At 45.2% G+C, this 14,242-nt stretch overlaps 1 protein-coding gene across 6 annotated transcripts in view; it reads left to right on the forward strand.

The window, feature by feature from the left end:
- The window catches only part of HECW1 (HECT, C2 and WW domain containing E3 ubiquitin protein ligase 1), a 199,079-nt gene that overhangs the window by 121,070 nt on the left and 63,767 nt on the right, over nt 1-14,242 (forward strand). For all 6 annotated transcript variants that reach the window (XM_079947509.1, XM_079947508.1, XM_079947511.1 and 3 more), the window contains 3 exons: nt 6,222-6,364; nt 6,952-7,052; nt 8,572-9,936. In XM_079947509.1, coding sequence (XP_079803635.1) covers nt 6,222-6,364; nt 6,952-7,052; nt 8,572-9,936 — 1,609 coding nt within the window. The remainder of the gene's footprint in view (nt 1-6,221; nt 6,365-6,951; nt 7,053-8,571; nt 9,937-14,242) is intronic.

Raw genomic sequence — 14,242 nt, forward strand, 5'->3', positions numbered from 1 at the left:
GAGGCATCAGCTGGGAAACCCCCAAGGGAACCCCCAAAGGAAGAAGGCTCACAGCCAGGGATTGGTGGTGGGGTGACAATGAGCGGTCAGAGGGAGAAGAGGGATCAGTCTGGGAGGAGGTGTGTCAGAAGCTGAAGAGGTAACAGAGTTTTGTGAGCAGGAAGAGGCTGGGGCAGAGAGCAGTCCAGAATCAGAGGTGGAAGCGGGAGGGTGCACTGGCATAACTAGTGGGTATGGGAGATGCAGACCGCCCAGGGTGGCACAGGGCAGCACAGCAAGAGGGGCGATGAAAGGCCCAGCTATACCACTGAGTGGGCAGGGAAGGGATGGTGCCAGAAAGTGAGTGGGGGCAGAGATAAGTTACGGAGAGAAGTGTGTGTGTGAATGTGTAGTCTTAATTGGTGGAAAGGTATTTGAACACTGGGCCATATTGAAATTTGGGGGTGGGGCAAAATCCCTAGCTGTGCCACTGGGAGAGGGGTCAAGAGACAGCAGTGAGTCAGGCTGTTGAGGAAGCCAGGCTGTCTCCCCCTTCTGCAGCAACCAGCTTCCCTCCCCCCTTGTCCCCCAGAACCCAAATAGGTATGAAGAGGGTGGAGCAGAGACAGGCAAGACAAAGTAGCCTCAGATTGCCAGGGGCGGGGAGACTTAGAAGCTGTGGGAAGGTGGGGACCTTCAGTCCTTGCAACTGTCTCAATGGACCAAGGTCTACTGCGAAGAGTTGCTGTGCTCACTAGGCCTAAGCTGTTTTGCTTCTTTGGATAAAGAGTTAACTTCACTGACACCTTGTGAGTTGTTGCTGACCTACTCCCAACATCTGCCCTGACTCCTGCAGACACCAACCAAGTGCCCCCCCCAACCAGGGCCAGGGAGCCAAGCACCTCCCAGTCAGCAGGGCCTTCTCAGTGGTGCATGGAGTGGCCCCTAGGGAGAACCACTTGCCTATAGCTGAGTTATCCATATAAGGCAGGGTGGAGAAACTCAGGCCTGAGAGCCAGAAGCATAGCTGTCAGCGTTTCCCTTTTTTAAAGGGAAATTCCCTTATTCTGAATAGGATTCCTCGCAAGAAAAGGGAAAAGTTGACAGCTATGGCCAGAAGCAACCCTGCATGCCTCTCTAGCTGCCCACCACAGGACTCTTCCTAGGCCATGCCCCCTCCCCAGGCACTGAGCACACCCTCCTTGAGTGTTTTTGCCTTGCTAGTGACAGCCCTTAGGATATTTGAAGATGTCTATCATATCTCCTTTCAGTCTCCTCTTTCCCAGGCTAAACATACCCAGCTCCTTCAACCATTCATGGCTTGGTTTCCAGACCCTTGATCATCTTTGTTGCCTTCCTTTGCACATGTTCCAGCTTGTCAACATCCTTCTTAAATTGTGGCGCCCAGAACTGGACACAGGACTCTACATGGGGGTCTAACCAAGGCAAAATAGAGCAATACTATTACTTCCCTTGATCGGAACACTAGACTTCTGTTGATGCAGCCTAGAATAGCATTAGCTTTTTTTGCTGCTGCATCACACTGTGGACTCATGTTAAGCTTGTGGTCAACTAAGACCTCCAAGATCCTTTTCAGATGTATTGTTAGTAAGCCAGGTATCCTCCATCTTATATTTGTGCAGCTGGTTCTTCCTGCCTAAATGCAAAACCTTACATTTGTCCCTACTGAAATTCATTTTGTTAGCTTGGACCCAGTTTTCAAATTGATTCTGTCTTCTGCAGCATTAGCTACCCCTCACAATTTGGTGTCATCTGCGAATTTGATGAGCATCCCCTAAATTCTGTATTTTCCATGCTGCACTTGCAGGTAAATTTACATCAGTCACAACAGTATTGAGCAGGAGATCAAGAGTCAGTTGTTTCTTTTATTAGCAAGTGCTGTAACTATAAATAGACCACTCAAGCTAGATTTAGCTCCCAGCACAAGCATCTTGGACAGCAAACCAAGTATCCCCCCCATCTTTTTCTTTCACTCTTAGCTTTTCTCTCACCATGAGCACACACCTGCATGCAAAGGCATTTAACATCTCTTCTAAGAAAACTGAAGGTGACATGAGTGTTGTATTGCTGTAGTATTGTAAGTAGGCCAGGTCAGGTAAGGACAGCAAGCTGAACAGTTACAGTTTCCCCGTTTTCCTCTGCTCATCATGTTTCCATTAACTCCCCAGAAATAAGAACTGAGTGATTTCTTCATTCCTGAAATCAGCTGGAATAAACAGGGAGCAGAACTTGTGCACTTCGCTTCATGTTGGGTTGGGCATCTGTTTTACCTCCTCCCCCATCATTCAGCAAACACTCAGAAACAGCCATTAACTTTTGGAAACAACACTAACATCTCTGAGCTCGGGGGGGGGGGTCTTTTTTAAGTGAAATCACAATAAAGAATTTGATTTTGTTATTGGATTTCTTAAACTGGGACTGTAGAAAGTGTCTAAAAATGGAAATAGAATGTCTTGAAAGGAATGGGGAACAGATAGTGTTGCTCACAATTAAATTTAAAATATTTTTAAAACCCTAGTCAGGACTGGCTGGGTGCAGAAGAGTGGTGGCAGGCACTAGCTGGGAAACCCCAAGAGAAGAAGGCTCTGAGCCAGGGGGGTGGTAGTGGGACAACAAAGAGTGGTCAGAGGGCGAAGAGGGAGCAAACTTGGTGATGGTGTCAGAAGCTGAAGAGGCAACAGGGTTTAGGGAGCAGGAAGAGGCTGTGGGCCGCCTGGAGTCAGAGGTGGGGGGGCAGGAATTGGGTTGAACAACCATTCTTGGGATGCAGAGATTACATGCTTTAAATGTGTGGTGTGTGCACAACCTGTTGCTTTAGTCAGCAAGGCTGTTCTTGAATATTCCACATAATTTAATGTTACATTTCTCTTTTAGTTTTGTCTCTGGAAGTACTTGTGTATATGTGACATAACTATGAGGCCTTTAAGGTTATATCTCAACAGCTTTAGCATAAATCCTGATCATTTGTGAAGTGATTTTTGAGCTATATACTTCTGTTCTCTAGTCTACTGTCTGGAGAATAGGATGGCCCCTAAAAATACATCTTGGTCATTCCTGTGCTAGGCTATTGATGTGTACGTGTTCACATCCTACCATTCATGCATGCAAAGTTTAGAACCAGCCCTTTCAAACATCAGTCACTTAGGATGATTAGTTTAAGGAGCTGAGATCCAAATTAAAAGGATGCTGCAACCTGAATAATTGAAAAGGCACAAGCAAGGAAATGGAAGAATTATAATCTAATGCTAGCTTCATGAAGTCAGGTTCCCCCCCCCCCCCCGCCCCCATAATCATGCACACACAAGCACACAGCAAGCTCTTAGTATGAATTATTCATTGCAACATACCTCTGTGCGCTCGAGGGTACCATATATTCTTAATTGGTTTTTTATATAAAAAGAATTTCATGGATATGCAGCCTAACTGCTACAGGGAGAAAAACTGGCTATTTGATCTGAATTGCCAAATAATAGGCAAACAAAAGAAGCAAGGTGTATTTTAGCCTGTGGCGTTAACTAGCTATTTACATTAGCTGATTGCAGCAGAAAAGTGAATGAGAGCCCCAAAACCTAGAGATATGTTAGCTGCTCTGGTTGGAATCAAAGGACTGGATTTCTGAGCTAATTAGGATGCAACAAAATAGGGTCCCTGGTAATATGGGGCAGGTAGGACATTTGCAGAGCAGTATTGGTGGGTGAGAGATGCTTCATCTTTCCTGTAGCCACCAGTTCTTTCCTGCAGATCTGTCCTTGACATTTTAATACAGATCTGGCTCCCTAGTTGGAAGAAACCTGGCATGGGATGGATGGGGGTAGAATAGGTGTCGGGGGTATTTGTAGGTGAGAGTAGGCAGGTGCATGAAAGGCTGAGGACCTCTGTTCCTTCCCATTATTCTCTCCTGCACAGGCTGTGATCATGCCATGAGGCAAACTTGTATTTGGGAAATGTGTGTTTACCAGCAAGCTATACAATCCTTTCTTTCCATGGTAAAGGGCAATGGATTTGGATGTGGTCAGTATGAGGGGCTGATGCTGCAAGCAGGAAAAGAAATTGAGCCTCAGACTTTTCTTGGATTGAATTTGCTATGCTGTTGTACATGGAGTCAGTTTTTCCAATGAATTTAATAAATGGACCTGAATTTTCAGAGTAACTAATGGTTTAGGCTTTTTCTTTTTATTTTGAAGTGACCAACATGGCCAGAGGTGCCACCTTGGGCCAAAGATTTGGAGAGACATTGTAGTATCATGCACACATGTGATGCACGCCAGGGACGTCACATGTGTGGGACGCAGCATCAGGAGGAGGCACATTAATGGGAAGAGGCCTTGCCCAGCTTCAGTGACTGTGGCTCCTCCTCTCGTGCTCAGAAGGAGCTTGCCTTTGATGCTGCACTGTGCTCGGCTCAGTGATTCAGCCTCCTCTGCCCCCTCAATATTGGGGGGCAAAGCCCCCTGCTAAGGAATACAGTGGTACCTCTGGTTACATACTTAATTCGTTCCGGAGATCCGTTCTTAACCTGAAGCACCACTTTAGCTAATGGGGCTTCCCGCTGCCGCTGCGCGATTTCTGTTCTCATCCTGAAGCAAATTTCTTAACCCGAGGTGCTATTTCTGGGTTAGCAGAGTCTGTAACCTGAAGCGTATGTAACCTGAAGCGTATGTAACCCGAGGTACCACTGTACTGAAGAAGCTGATGACGCCTCCACCCGCTAGATGTGGTATACCTGAACATGGTACACTCAGTGGACTGGATTTCTAACACTCCCCCCCCAAAGGTGTTGCTTCTCAGTTCCCAGTGCCTGTATGGTTTTTAGTCTCCTACCACAGTCTTTGTCCAGTTGATAGGCCAGTGTTAATTAGAAAATACATCAGATGGTTGCTCCATCATGCTTATGTAATTAATGTTGGGAGCATTAATCGATAACCTTGAGTGTATGACTGCATGGACAGCAAAACAAGAGGGACTGTGTTAGGGACCAGTTTGATGCGGAGGAATGGAGAGAGGAACCAGCTAGGAAACCACCAAGGGAAGAAGGCCCAGAGCGCAGGGAGTGGTGGTGGGTAGTCAGGGAGAAGGCTGGGCAGTGGAGGTGTTGGAAGCTGAAGAGGTAACAGGGCTTAGTGAGCTGGGAGAGTCTGTGGCTGAGTGATATCTAGAATCAGAGGCAGAAGCTGAAGCAGGAGGGTGGGAGGAGAGAGGCCAAGAGACACAGATGAGGCAGGCAGGCGTCTCCCATTTCTGCTACGACAAGCTCCCCTCCCCTCTTGTCTCTTGGAACCAGAAGAGGCAAGAAACAGGTGAAGTAGCAACAGGCTGCATGCAGATGCAGTTTCTGATTGCTTGGGGAAAGCCCTGGAGAAGAAGGGACATAGACAGCTGTGGGGAGGTGGGGCCTTTCAGTCTCAGCAACTGATTTTCATGGAATAAGACCAAGGATGAGCTGCTGTGTTCATTAGGCTTGATAGTCAACCAAATCTGTGGAGATTGTGTTTTTGCTCAAAATAAGAGAGTTAAATCTAACTTGGGACAGGATTGTTTTATTGCCGGCTTGCTCTTTGACACACTGGTACTCTATGCTGGTGAGTACTGTATTCTTCCAACTGACACCTCCACATGGCTGCTGTGATTCGGTATCTTGCCTCCATGGTTTACATAACCAGCCCCTTACAGAAGTACAAGGTGTCACAAATGGTAGGAAGCCTAACTCAGCCTAACTCAATACCACCTTCAGGGTTCCAGTCATGGATCTCTCTCAGCCTTGCCTGCAGATTCCAGAATTAGACTTGGTTCCTTTTACATGCCAAGTGTTGCCACTGAGTTCTGGCCTTTCTCAGAGATACCACCATGTGGGTTGTGGGCTGCCTAAAACAGTTTCTGATCATTCCTGGGGCACTTGTATGTGGGCAACATATATATATATGATCTGGCCTTAATTGTAACTTTATGAAATACAGCTTGTTTCCACAACAAGGATGCAAATCTGAAACACTCTGTGAAACACAAATCTTAAACACTTTGTGTGAGGCAGTGACCTCAAGCCTCTGCTTTTCAGACTTTTGGGAAATGTTCAATTGGATGGCGTGGTCTGTTTTCATAGTTTTTCCTGGGATTTATTAGATTGCTGGATATAGATAACTAGATATATGTGCCCCAGGGATAGTTGGGTCAGAACCAGCACAGCTCACCTCTAAGCTGTCTACCGTTTCTTGTGTTTTTTGTAGCTCTTCAGCTTTGTCTCCCTGCCCACTGATGTCTTGGAAATAGAGGTGAAGGACAAGTTTGCAAAGAGTCGGCCGATCATTAAGCGCTTCTTGGGGAAGCTTTCCATGCCAGTGCAACGGCTCCTGGAGAAACATGCCATTGGGTAACCCTCTGAGCACGGCTCTCTGCTCTTTAAGTGTTGATGAAAAGGAGAGCAACTATTGCTTTATGTCATAAAAAACATTGTGCTATTTTTGCTTTTGGAAAGCAGTTGCTCTACTTATGTATGCAGGTGCTTTTACCTTAGGCTGGCCTGTGGCTGTAATAAAGATTTGACTTGACTATATTAATGACCATTTATTGTCTGGGTTGTGATGTATTTTTTAAAAAAACCAGAATATATAATGCTGAAAATTTTGTTGTGGATGATGATGATGATTTATTAAATTTATATGCTGCCCTTCATCCAAGGGGGTTTACAGTATAAAAACACAAAAACACATAGTATGGGGCCAAAGTGGACATTACTTAAGGTGCATGTAATCATTTAACGTGCCTGTTTTTTGTGGGGGGTGGGGAGGTATTGAGCTAGGTTTGACTTAGAGTAAACCCATTGAAATTAATGAACATGAATAAGTTAAGTTCATAAATAATGCATATTATAAATAAATAAATAATACAAGTTAATTGTAGTGAATGAAAGTGCTGCAGTAATAAAATTCATCTAAGCATGGCCTTGTTTTCTTACAGTGACAGGGTTGTCAGCTACACTTTGGGACGAAGGCTGCCAACAGACCATGTCAGTGGCCAGCTACAGTTTCGATTTGAGATAACTTCTTCAATCCACCCAGGTATTCTTCCACAGTGTTGCTTTCTGTATTGCTTGACTTAACATATGCCTAGTTCAGGAAGTTACCTAAACCATTGTTCAGATGATTGGGAAGGAACCATGATAGGCTTACCTCTCTTTCTTCCCATTCATACACAAAAGAAGAAGAGAAAAAGCTTCTGTCTTCACTTAGAACAAACCACAGTTCCTCATTATTCATAGCTCAGGGAACTGTGGTTTGTTCTAATCAGAAGCTAACAAACCATGATCTGAAACCATGGCTTGAGCCTGGTTTGGTTGAAATAAGCTACAGTAACCTGAGTTTGTATGCAATGGGGAACTGTGGCTACCATTCTTTCATGCTTCTGGTATGTTAGGGACTGGCAGGATGCTGACAAGTGTGCACCCGGGGCAGGAGGGCTGGAGTTGGACTCAAGAAACGGGAGCAGTGATTTGTGGGGAACTGTACCAGCCAGGAGGCAAGAGTCAGAGGCAAGGGAAGCTTCAGAGCTGGAGGGTGAAGCACAGGATGGATCAGAAGAAGAGGAGGAAGAGGCAGGTCAGGCAAGTGAAGGTCCAGGTGCTTCCTCACCCTCGCCTGCACCACTGTCTCCCAGAACCAGGAGGGGAGTGAAGAAGAAAGAGCAGAGGCAGCTTCCACACAGGCGTAGTCTCCAGCTACATGCACACAGCCTGTTCGAGGAAGATACAAGCTGGGGGGGGGGGCATAGCCTCCTCTTGTTGCAACTGCTTCATAGAACACAGACCTGAGAATAACTGGGTATTTGGAGCTGGGGAAACTACTGTTAAATGTCAGGATTGACAATAACTACCTGCCATGTACATCCCTTTGACTGGGGAGAGCCCTTACATGGTGTGAGGAGGAGGAAAAGATGGTAGGGGGAGCATTCCTAGTCGCCTTTACCATTTGCATTTTATATATTTTCTAAACAAAAGGGCATAGTAATTGCTTGACATAATCATTTCAAATATTGACTTAGAAGTAAATGGAATCATTAAACCCACACAGGAGAATATACTTTAATAATATACCGTATGACATTTTAATTTTTAGAAATTGTGCATCACACAGCATATACTTATGGCTGTGTGAATATGCAAAAGGATAGTAACAAGAAGTTAACCTCATGCATAAAACAAACAGATAAATTGTCTTTTATTTCTTGTTTACTTTTCTTGCATGCAAAACCAGAAAGATGGACCATTCTTGCCTCAATAAATATGGTACAGGCAACAACTGTTTTGCGTGGGGGTTGTGGTTCTTACCCCCATGCGTGTCTGTGGAGTGCATATAATTTTAGGGTGTGGGGGAGTTTAATCTGGGTGTGGGGGAGTTTAACCACCCCGCTGTTAATGATATATGTGATGTGGCCTTTATTCCTGAGCATGCCTCAATTGAAAAGCATCTTCCCTGTTTCAGTTTAGGTTACGATAGCACAAGCCAATGTGATACTTATGCACATGATTCAGCAAATGGCTTTGCTTGCTTAAGTAACACCTTTCCTTCATGTTCCCAACAGATGATGAAGAGGTCTCTATTACTGCAGATCCTGAGTCAGCTGATTTCCAGGAAAGCACCATGAATATCTCAGCAGAGGAAATCCTTGGTGAGCCTCCGTGCACCAGCACAGTGAGCTCAGAAAGTGCAGTTCCAGAGAAGCTAAATGGATACCCAGTGATCTACATCAATGTTGATAGCTCTGGTGCTGGGGAGCTCACCCTGAACAGCTTCCTAAAAGAAGAGCTAGCAGGAAATGGGGAGGCTGATGCAGTGCCAGCAGACACGGCTGATCCCTTGGAATCCACCCCAGGGGAAATGCTGCCTTCCCTGAGTGCTATGGACCTCACTGAGCAACTGGCTCTGTTGGCATGCACACCCCCTGAATCTGAAGTTAGGGAAAACAATAAAGTCAATTCTGTTACCCAGGGAGACAACGACATCTTTGCCAGCATAGAAGCCTTGTCAATTGATGAGGTGAGTGGGGAAATGCAAGCTCTCAAGGATCTAGAGAAGAGTCAGGATGATGAAGGCGCTTCAGCCCAGGAGGAAGAAGAAGACAATGATGAGGAAAAGGAGAAGAACAAGCTGCAGCTGAGGACCACAGCGAAAAGGAAGAACAGGCCTTGCTCCTTGCCTGTGTCAGAACTTGAGACAGTCATAGCGTCTGCCTGTGGAGAGCCTGAGACCCCACGTACACACTACATAAGAATACACAATCTCCTACACAGCTTGCCTTCAGCCCAGATGAGCAGTGATGATGGAGAAGGGGAAGAGGAACAAGGCAGTGTGGTAGAGAATGATGAAGAGCTGACAGTCAGGGAAGTGTCAGAGAAAGACATGGCCAGTGAGACTGAGACAGTCTTAGCAGAAGCTCCCCATGAAAACAGAGTGGAAGAGGCCTCCATGGAGCACCTAGCTGACTTAAATGAACAACAGCTGGATGGTGAAGGGCCCAGAACGGAAAGTGAGAGTGAACTGAGTCCTAGGCCTAATGGTGATGCTGAGTGCGAAATGTGCGACACTTCCTGCTACAGCCCGTCTTGCTACAGCACTTCCTGCTACAGCACTTCCTGCTACAGCACTTCCTGCTACAGCACCTCTGGCCAGGACAGCGCCAACCGGTTCTCAAGCCATACCCGATTCTCTTCTGTGGACAGTGCAAAGATTTCTGAGAGCACAGTTTTTTCTTCACAGGATGATGAGGAAGAGGAGAACAGTGCTTTTGAGTCAGTGCCAGACTCGGTTCAAAGCCCTGAGCTTGACAGGGAGCAAGGGGATGGCTCTGCCCATTGGCCTGAGGAATTGGTAGCTCGTGGAGTGAATCTGCCAAGAACAGCAGAAAGCGTAGAGTCTCCAGTAGCAGGCCCAAGCAACAGAAGAGAAGGTTAGACTTGGAGGAGCAATACGTTGATTATCTATACTAGGCATTATGAGAGATAACTAATGACCAAGCTCTGGTCAGTTTTGTTGGGCAGTACTTAACACCCTGCTTGGGGGGAAAGAAACAGGAATTAAGTGTTCTTACATGGTCAGTTTATTATTGATGTGACACTGGTGGTAGGCACAAACGATGCGTCGGCTGGATTCTCTTGGTCACGTGCATAAATGAGTTCCTGAACACTTAACCTATATGTTGTGCATGTCACTGTAGGGAATCTTAGGATTGCCACTTTGCAACCTGGGCACCAAACACATAACTTTAAATCACCTGGTTCTGTGGGAGACAAAGCAGCCGTGCCTCTTCTCACCACTTCCCTCCTTGGTCGTGAGGTCCATCTCTTCTCCCTCACTGTTACGTGACACGCCTGCAGTCCTACCCCTACAGAAAATAAGAGCTGTGTGGGGAGTACAAGGCCAGAGAGGGAGGTGGTGGGAAGATTTGTGGTTTCTTCATTGCCTAGACCATCAGGAGATTTAAAAACATGTCTAGTTCAGAATCAGTAGTCCCTTCATAGCACTCCTTTTTTCAGTGGGGCTTTTTCCTGGTTTATATAAAAAATATTTCATTTCACCTCAGGTGTGTGTGTGTGTGTGTGTGTGTGTGTGGATGAGGAGAGAGAGTTCGTGCATGGGGAGGGCTACATCCTCATCTGGTGTATTAAGCTGCTGCAGTGTGCAACATGTGAGGATCTCGCTCAGTAGGACTTTGTATGCCAACATCTAAATCTCTCTTTGTATTTGAAGTAGTTTCAGACTCTACCAGTCATGTGACTTCTTGGCAAAACATATAAATTGTGGGGAGCAGTGTAAAAAGGGCTTCTTGTGGTGAATCAAGTCTGTGCCGTATCATTGTGGTGAAATGCTAATCTCCACAGTTAGATTAAAATGGCATGCTTATGCTTCACCTTTCAACCACTCCTTTCCTTCTGTCCCCTTTGCAGAAGCAAAAATAACCTCAAATTTCATTTGATTTAGGCATTCAAAGCAATTTGATTTGCATTGTACTTGTGCACTGAGCTTTTTTGATATTTTGTAAATTTTGTTTGCTGTCTTGACTTTGCTTTTGTTGGAGGGGAAGCAGGGCACACATTTTCAAAATAGTAAAAAAATAGCATAGATTGCAGTCTTTGCTTTTGGTTAGTTGAAAAAAAGAACATGGTGGATAATCTCTACAGCAGGCCCTCCAGATGTTTTGGAACTACAACTCCCATCATCTCTAGCTAACAGGACCAGTGCTCAGGGATGATGGGAATTGTAGTCCCAAATCATCTGGAGGGTCGAGTGTGCCTATGCCTGCTCTACAGGTTTTCATATATTGTGTAAAGCAGAGCTTTCCAAACTGTGTGTCACGACATGTCAGTGTGTCGGTGTGTCACCCGAATGCTCCCTGTGCTCCCCACAGGGCTGGAAAGGGGTTAGTTTAACCTCTGGTTTGCTAGTAAAACTAAATTACTGTGTCGCAAAATGATGCACGTCTAAAAAGTTTGTAACCAACATGAAAAGTTTGGGAAAGTTTGGTGTAGAACATGAGTCACACAAGGCATTTCTGAGCAACACAAGCTCTGTTGATGATCACATTATGTGAGCCAGGTAATCCCAGAGATGGACAGTCACAACTCCTGTGATTGTAGTAACAGTTAGATGCTGTAGAGAAGCTGGCTGCCACCAACTGCATGTGGCTGGTTATTGCTGGAAGAGAATCGTGAACTAGAAAGTCCATTCCTATTCCCTAATGTGCCAGCACAACCAGATCAGCACAACCACATGATCAGGTGATTCGTTCACCATGTTTTCTCCCCAGGAATGCGTACCCAGGAAAGTGTGGGGCTGCTTGTGTAGCATAAAATGTGTTTATGGGTTTGCTCTGAAACCATTGTGTGGCTACTCCCCACACAGGGCCGGCCCACCCATGATCCATAGGGCCTCCAAGCAATGCATCTCCCATGGTGGCAGCAATGGCTGTGGCATGCTCCTTGGAGGTCTTGAATCTTCTGCCTTCTCAGAAGCCACCCCTCTACAGCAGCCTCTTGGTGAATAGGAAGCGCAGCTGGTCTCCTCCCACCCCATGGAGGAAATTGCAGGGGCTGCCCTCTGGGGTCTTCTGGGCTCCACACCCACCCAGCTTTCCCCCACAATGACTTTTGATTCCCAGTTCAGCTGTTGGGCAAGGTTGATTTGATTTCCCCCATTGTTCCCAATGTAGATCTTCACTCTCTTCTTCTCTGGTGGGGAGGTGGTGCCGTTTTGTAGTTTGCCTTAAGGCACCAAAACATCTTGGGCCCAGACCATCATCAGCCCAATTTTCTGAAGGTTAATCCTAGGACAGGAAGGAGCTTGTAGCACAACTCCTCCTACAAGGCCCAGGAATTCTTACATTATCACAGTGGCTCCCAGGCCAACGTAGAGGCTTGCACCAAGATTCTCTCAAGTGTGCCTTTCTCCCCCATTCTGTGCTCAGCCCACACCGGAAAGTGGACATCTTCCTCCTTGATCATTCATGGCTCACTTACTTGAAAGGGCAGGTGAACAGGGAGGTTGAAGAGCAGGGCCAGGAGACTACAAGGACAGGCAGTGGACCACACCATTGTGGCACACCACCATTATGATGATGCTGACCCTTGACACTGGCCATCAAAGCAGTAAAATTAAAATCCAACCTAATATGATTAGATAGTTAGATGGAGGTTAGGTGGTAAGTAAAAGAGTAGCAGAAAAGAAGCCTGATTTTGGCGACCTAGCAGTAAACTTGAGTAAAGGTATTAGTTCTCTAGGAACATGCAGTAAGTTTTAAAATATCAAATTTTCCCAGCATGTAAAAAAGTGTGACTTATATACATTCATCAATGGCTTTTGCTTGGGACATTTCTTTTTGTGGTTGTGAGATCGCTGAAGATCAGAGAACTATTTTTATATTGTGGAGGGTTGTTTTTCTTAAATCTGGCTCATTTTTTTTCTGGACAGTGTATTCAAACTGATTTTTATTAGGAAACCAAAGCCAAATATTTTGTTAAATTCAAGCTTAAAATTATTTTTGCGTGGAATTAAGTGTGTACATTTTACTTATTCAAACTACGGTCATTTGAATTTTCCATTTTGTTTTGGCTGCAGTCCTAAAAGCCACCTAAAATTATTTGCAGAGTAATGCTGAGGCATCTAATCATAAGCCTGCATTTTTATCAAAGCTTATATGTTTAATCAGGGCTTGTATTTTAAAAATGAGCTTAAAGATCTTCAAATGTTTTATGCCAGGCAGAAGACCAGCTGCCTAAGAACCTTGGCAATGTTTTTACTCCTAGACAAGGGGGCCCCCTGATTTATAGCAGAAAACAATTCTCAAAGTCGTAAAAAGGGAATTACAGGCTGAGAGCCAAGGTTACACTGACCCTACAAATTAAGGGTGGATAAATAGTAAAATGAGCCATATCTTCTTCGTAAGGTTAAAAAGGTCAAGAGCAGTGAAAAAGCAACTGGTCTGGCTGGCAGAAACAGAACATTTTTGGGAAGTCTTTTCTAAAGCTGGTGCTGTTCCATCCAGCACTTGCCGGCATTAGGTCCCAAAATGGATTGTGAGGATAGAGCACAGGCAGCAATTGACCTGCTGGATCCTAAGCAGTGCCATCCCTCCGAGTTCCTGGGGCTCCCCCCATCTCCTGGGCGGCACAGCACAAAGTAAATTAACCTTCCCCACCATCTTCTGCCCTGGCCAGTGTGAGGCTTTGGGATGCAGCAGTTGCCCCACCACTGCACTTAGACCTGCTGCTTCCCAGCCAAGGTTTGGATTGCTGTTGAGTTTCTCTAACATCAGTTAGATGGCTGATAAATTATGGTTTTAAGAAGTATAACCTTATTTTCTGCGCACCCCACCCCCCAATAATCTCAGTCCTGTAGCTGGAAAGATTCTGACATTAAAAAATGTCCAAGCCAGTAATCAAGTGTCTCATTTAGGTTAAAAATGGTGTGATGACATTACAACTACCCTAAGTTTTATTATTATTATTATTATTATTATTATTATTATTATGTACCCCTGTTCTAAAACATGATAAAATGAGGGTAAATGACAAGCAATGGGATAAAACTGTTGATTCTGTACGGTTTGAAAAATGTTCACTGAACCCTTGAATCCAATAAGAACTTGGTTATGTGTTTTAAGTTCTCAAAATAAGAATGGTATATTACTACAAGATGGTTGCAGCATCTCAAAGAGACTCTAGTGATAGCAGAACTTTATGAGTGACAGTTTGCTCAGA

The sequence above is a fragment of the Podarcis cretensis genome (genome assembly GCF_951804945.1).
Source record: "Podarcis cretensis genome assembly, chromosome: 12".
NCBI classification, from domain to species: domain Eukaryota; kingdom Metazoa; phylum Chordata; class Lepidosauria; order Squamata; family Lacertidae; genus Podarcis; species Podarcis cretensis.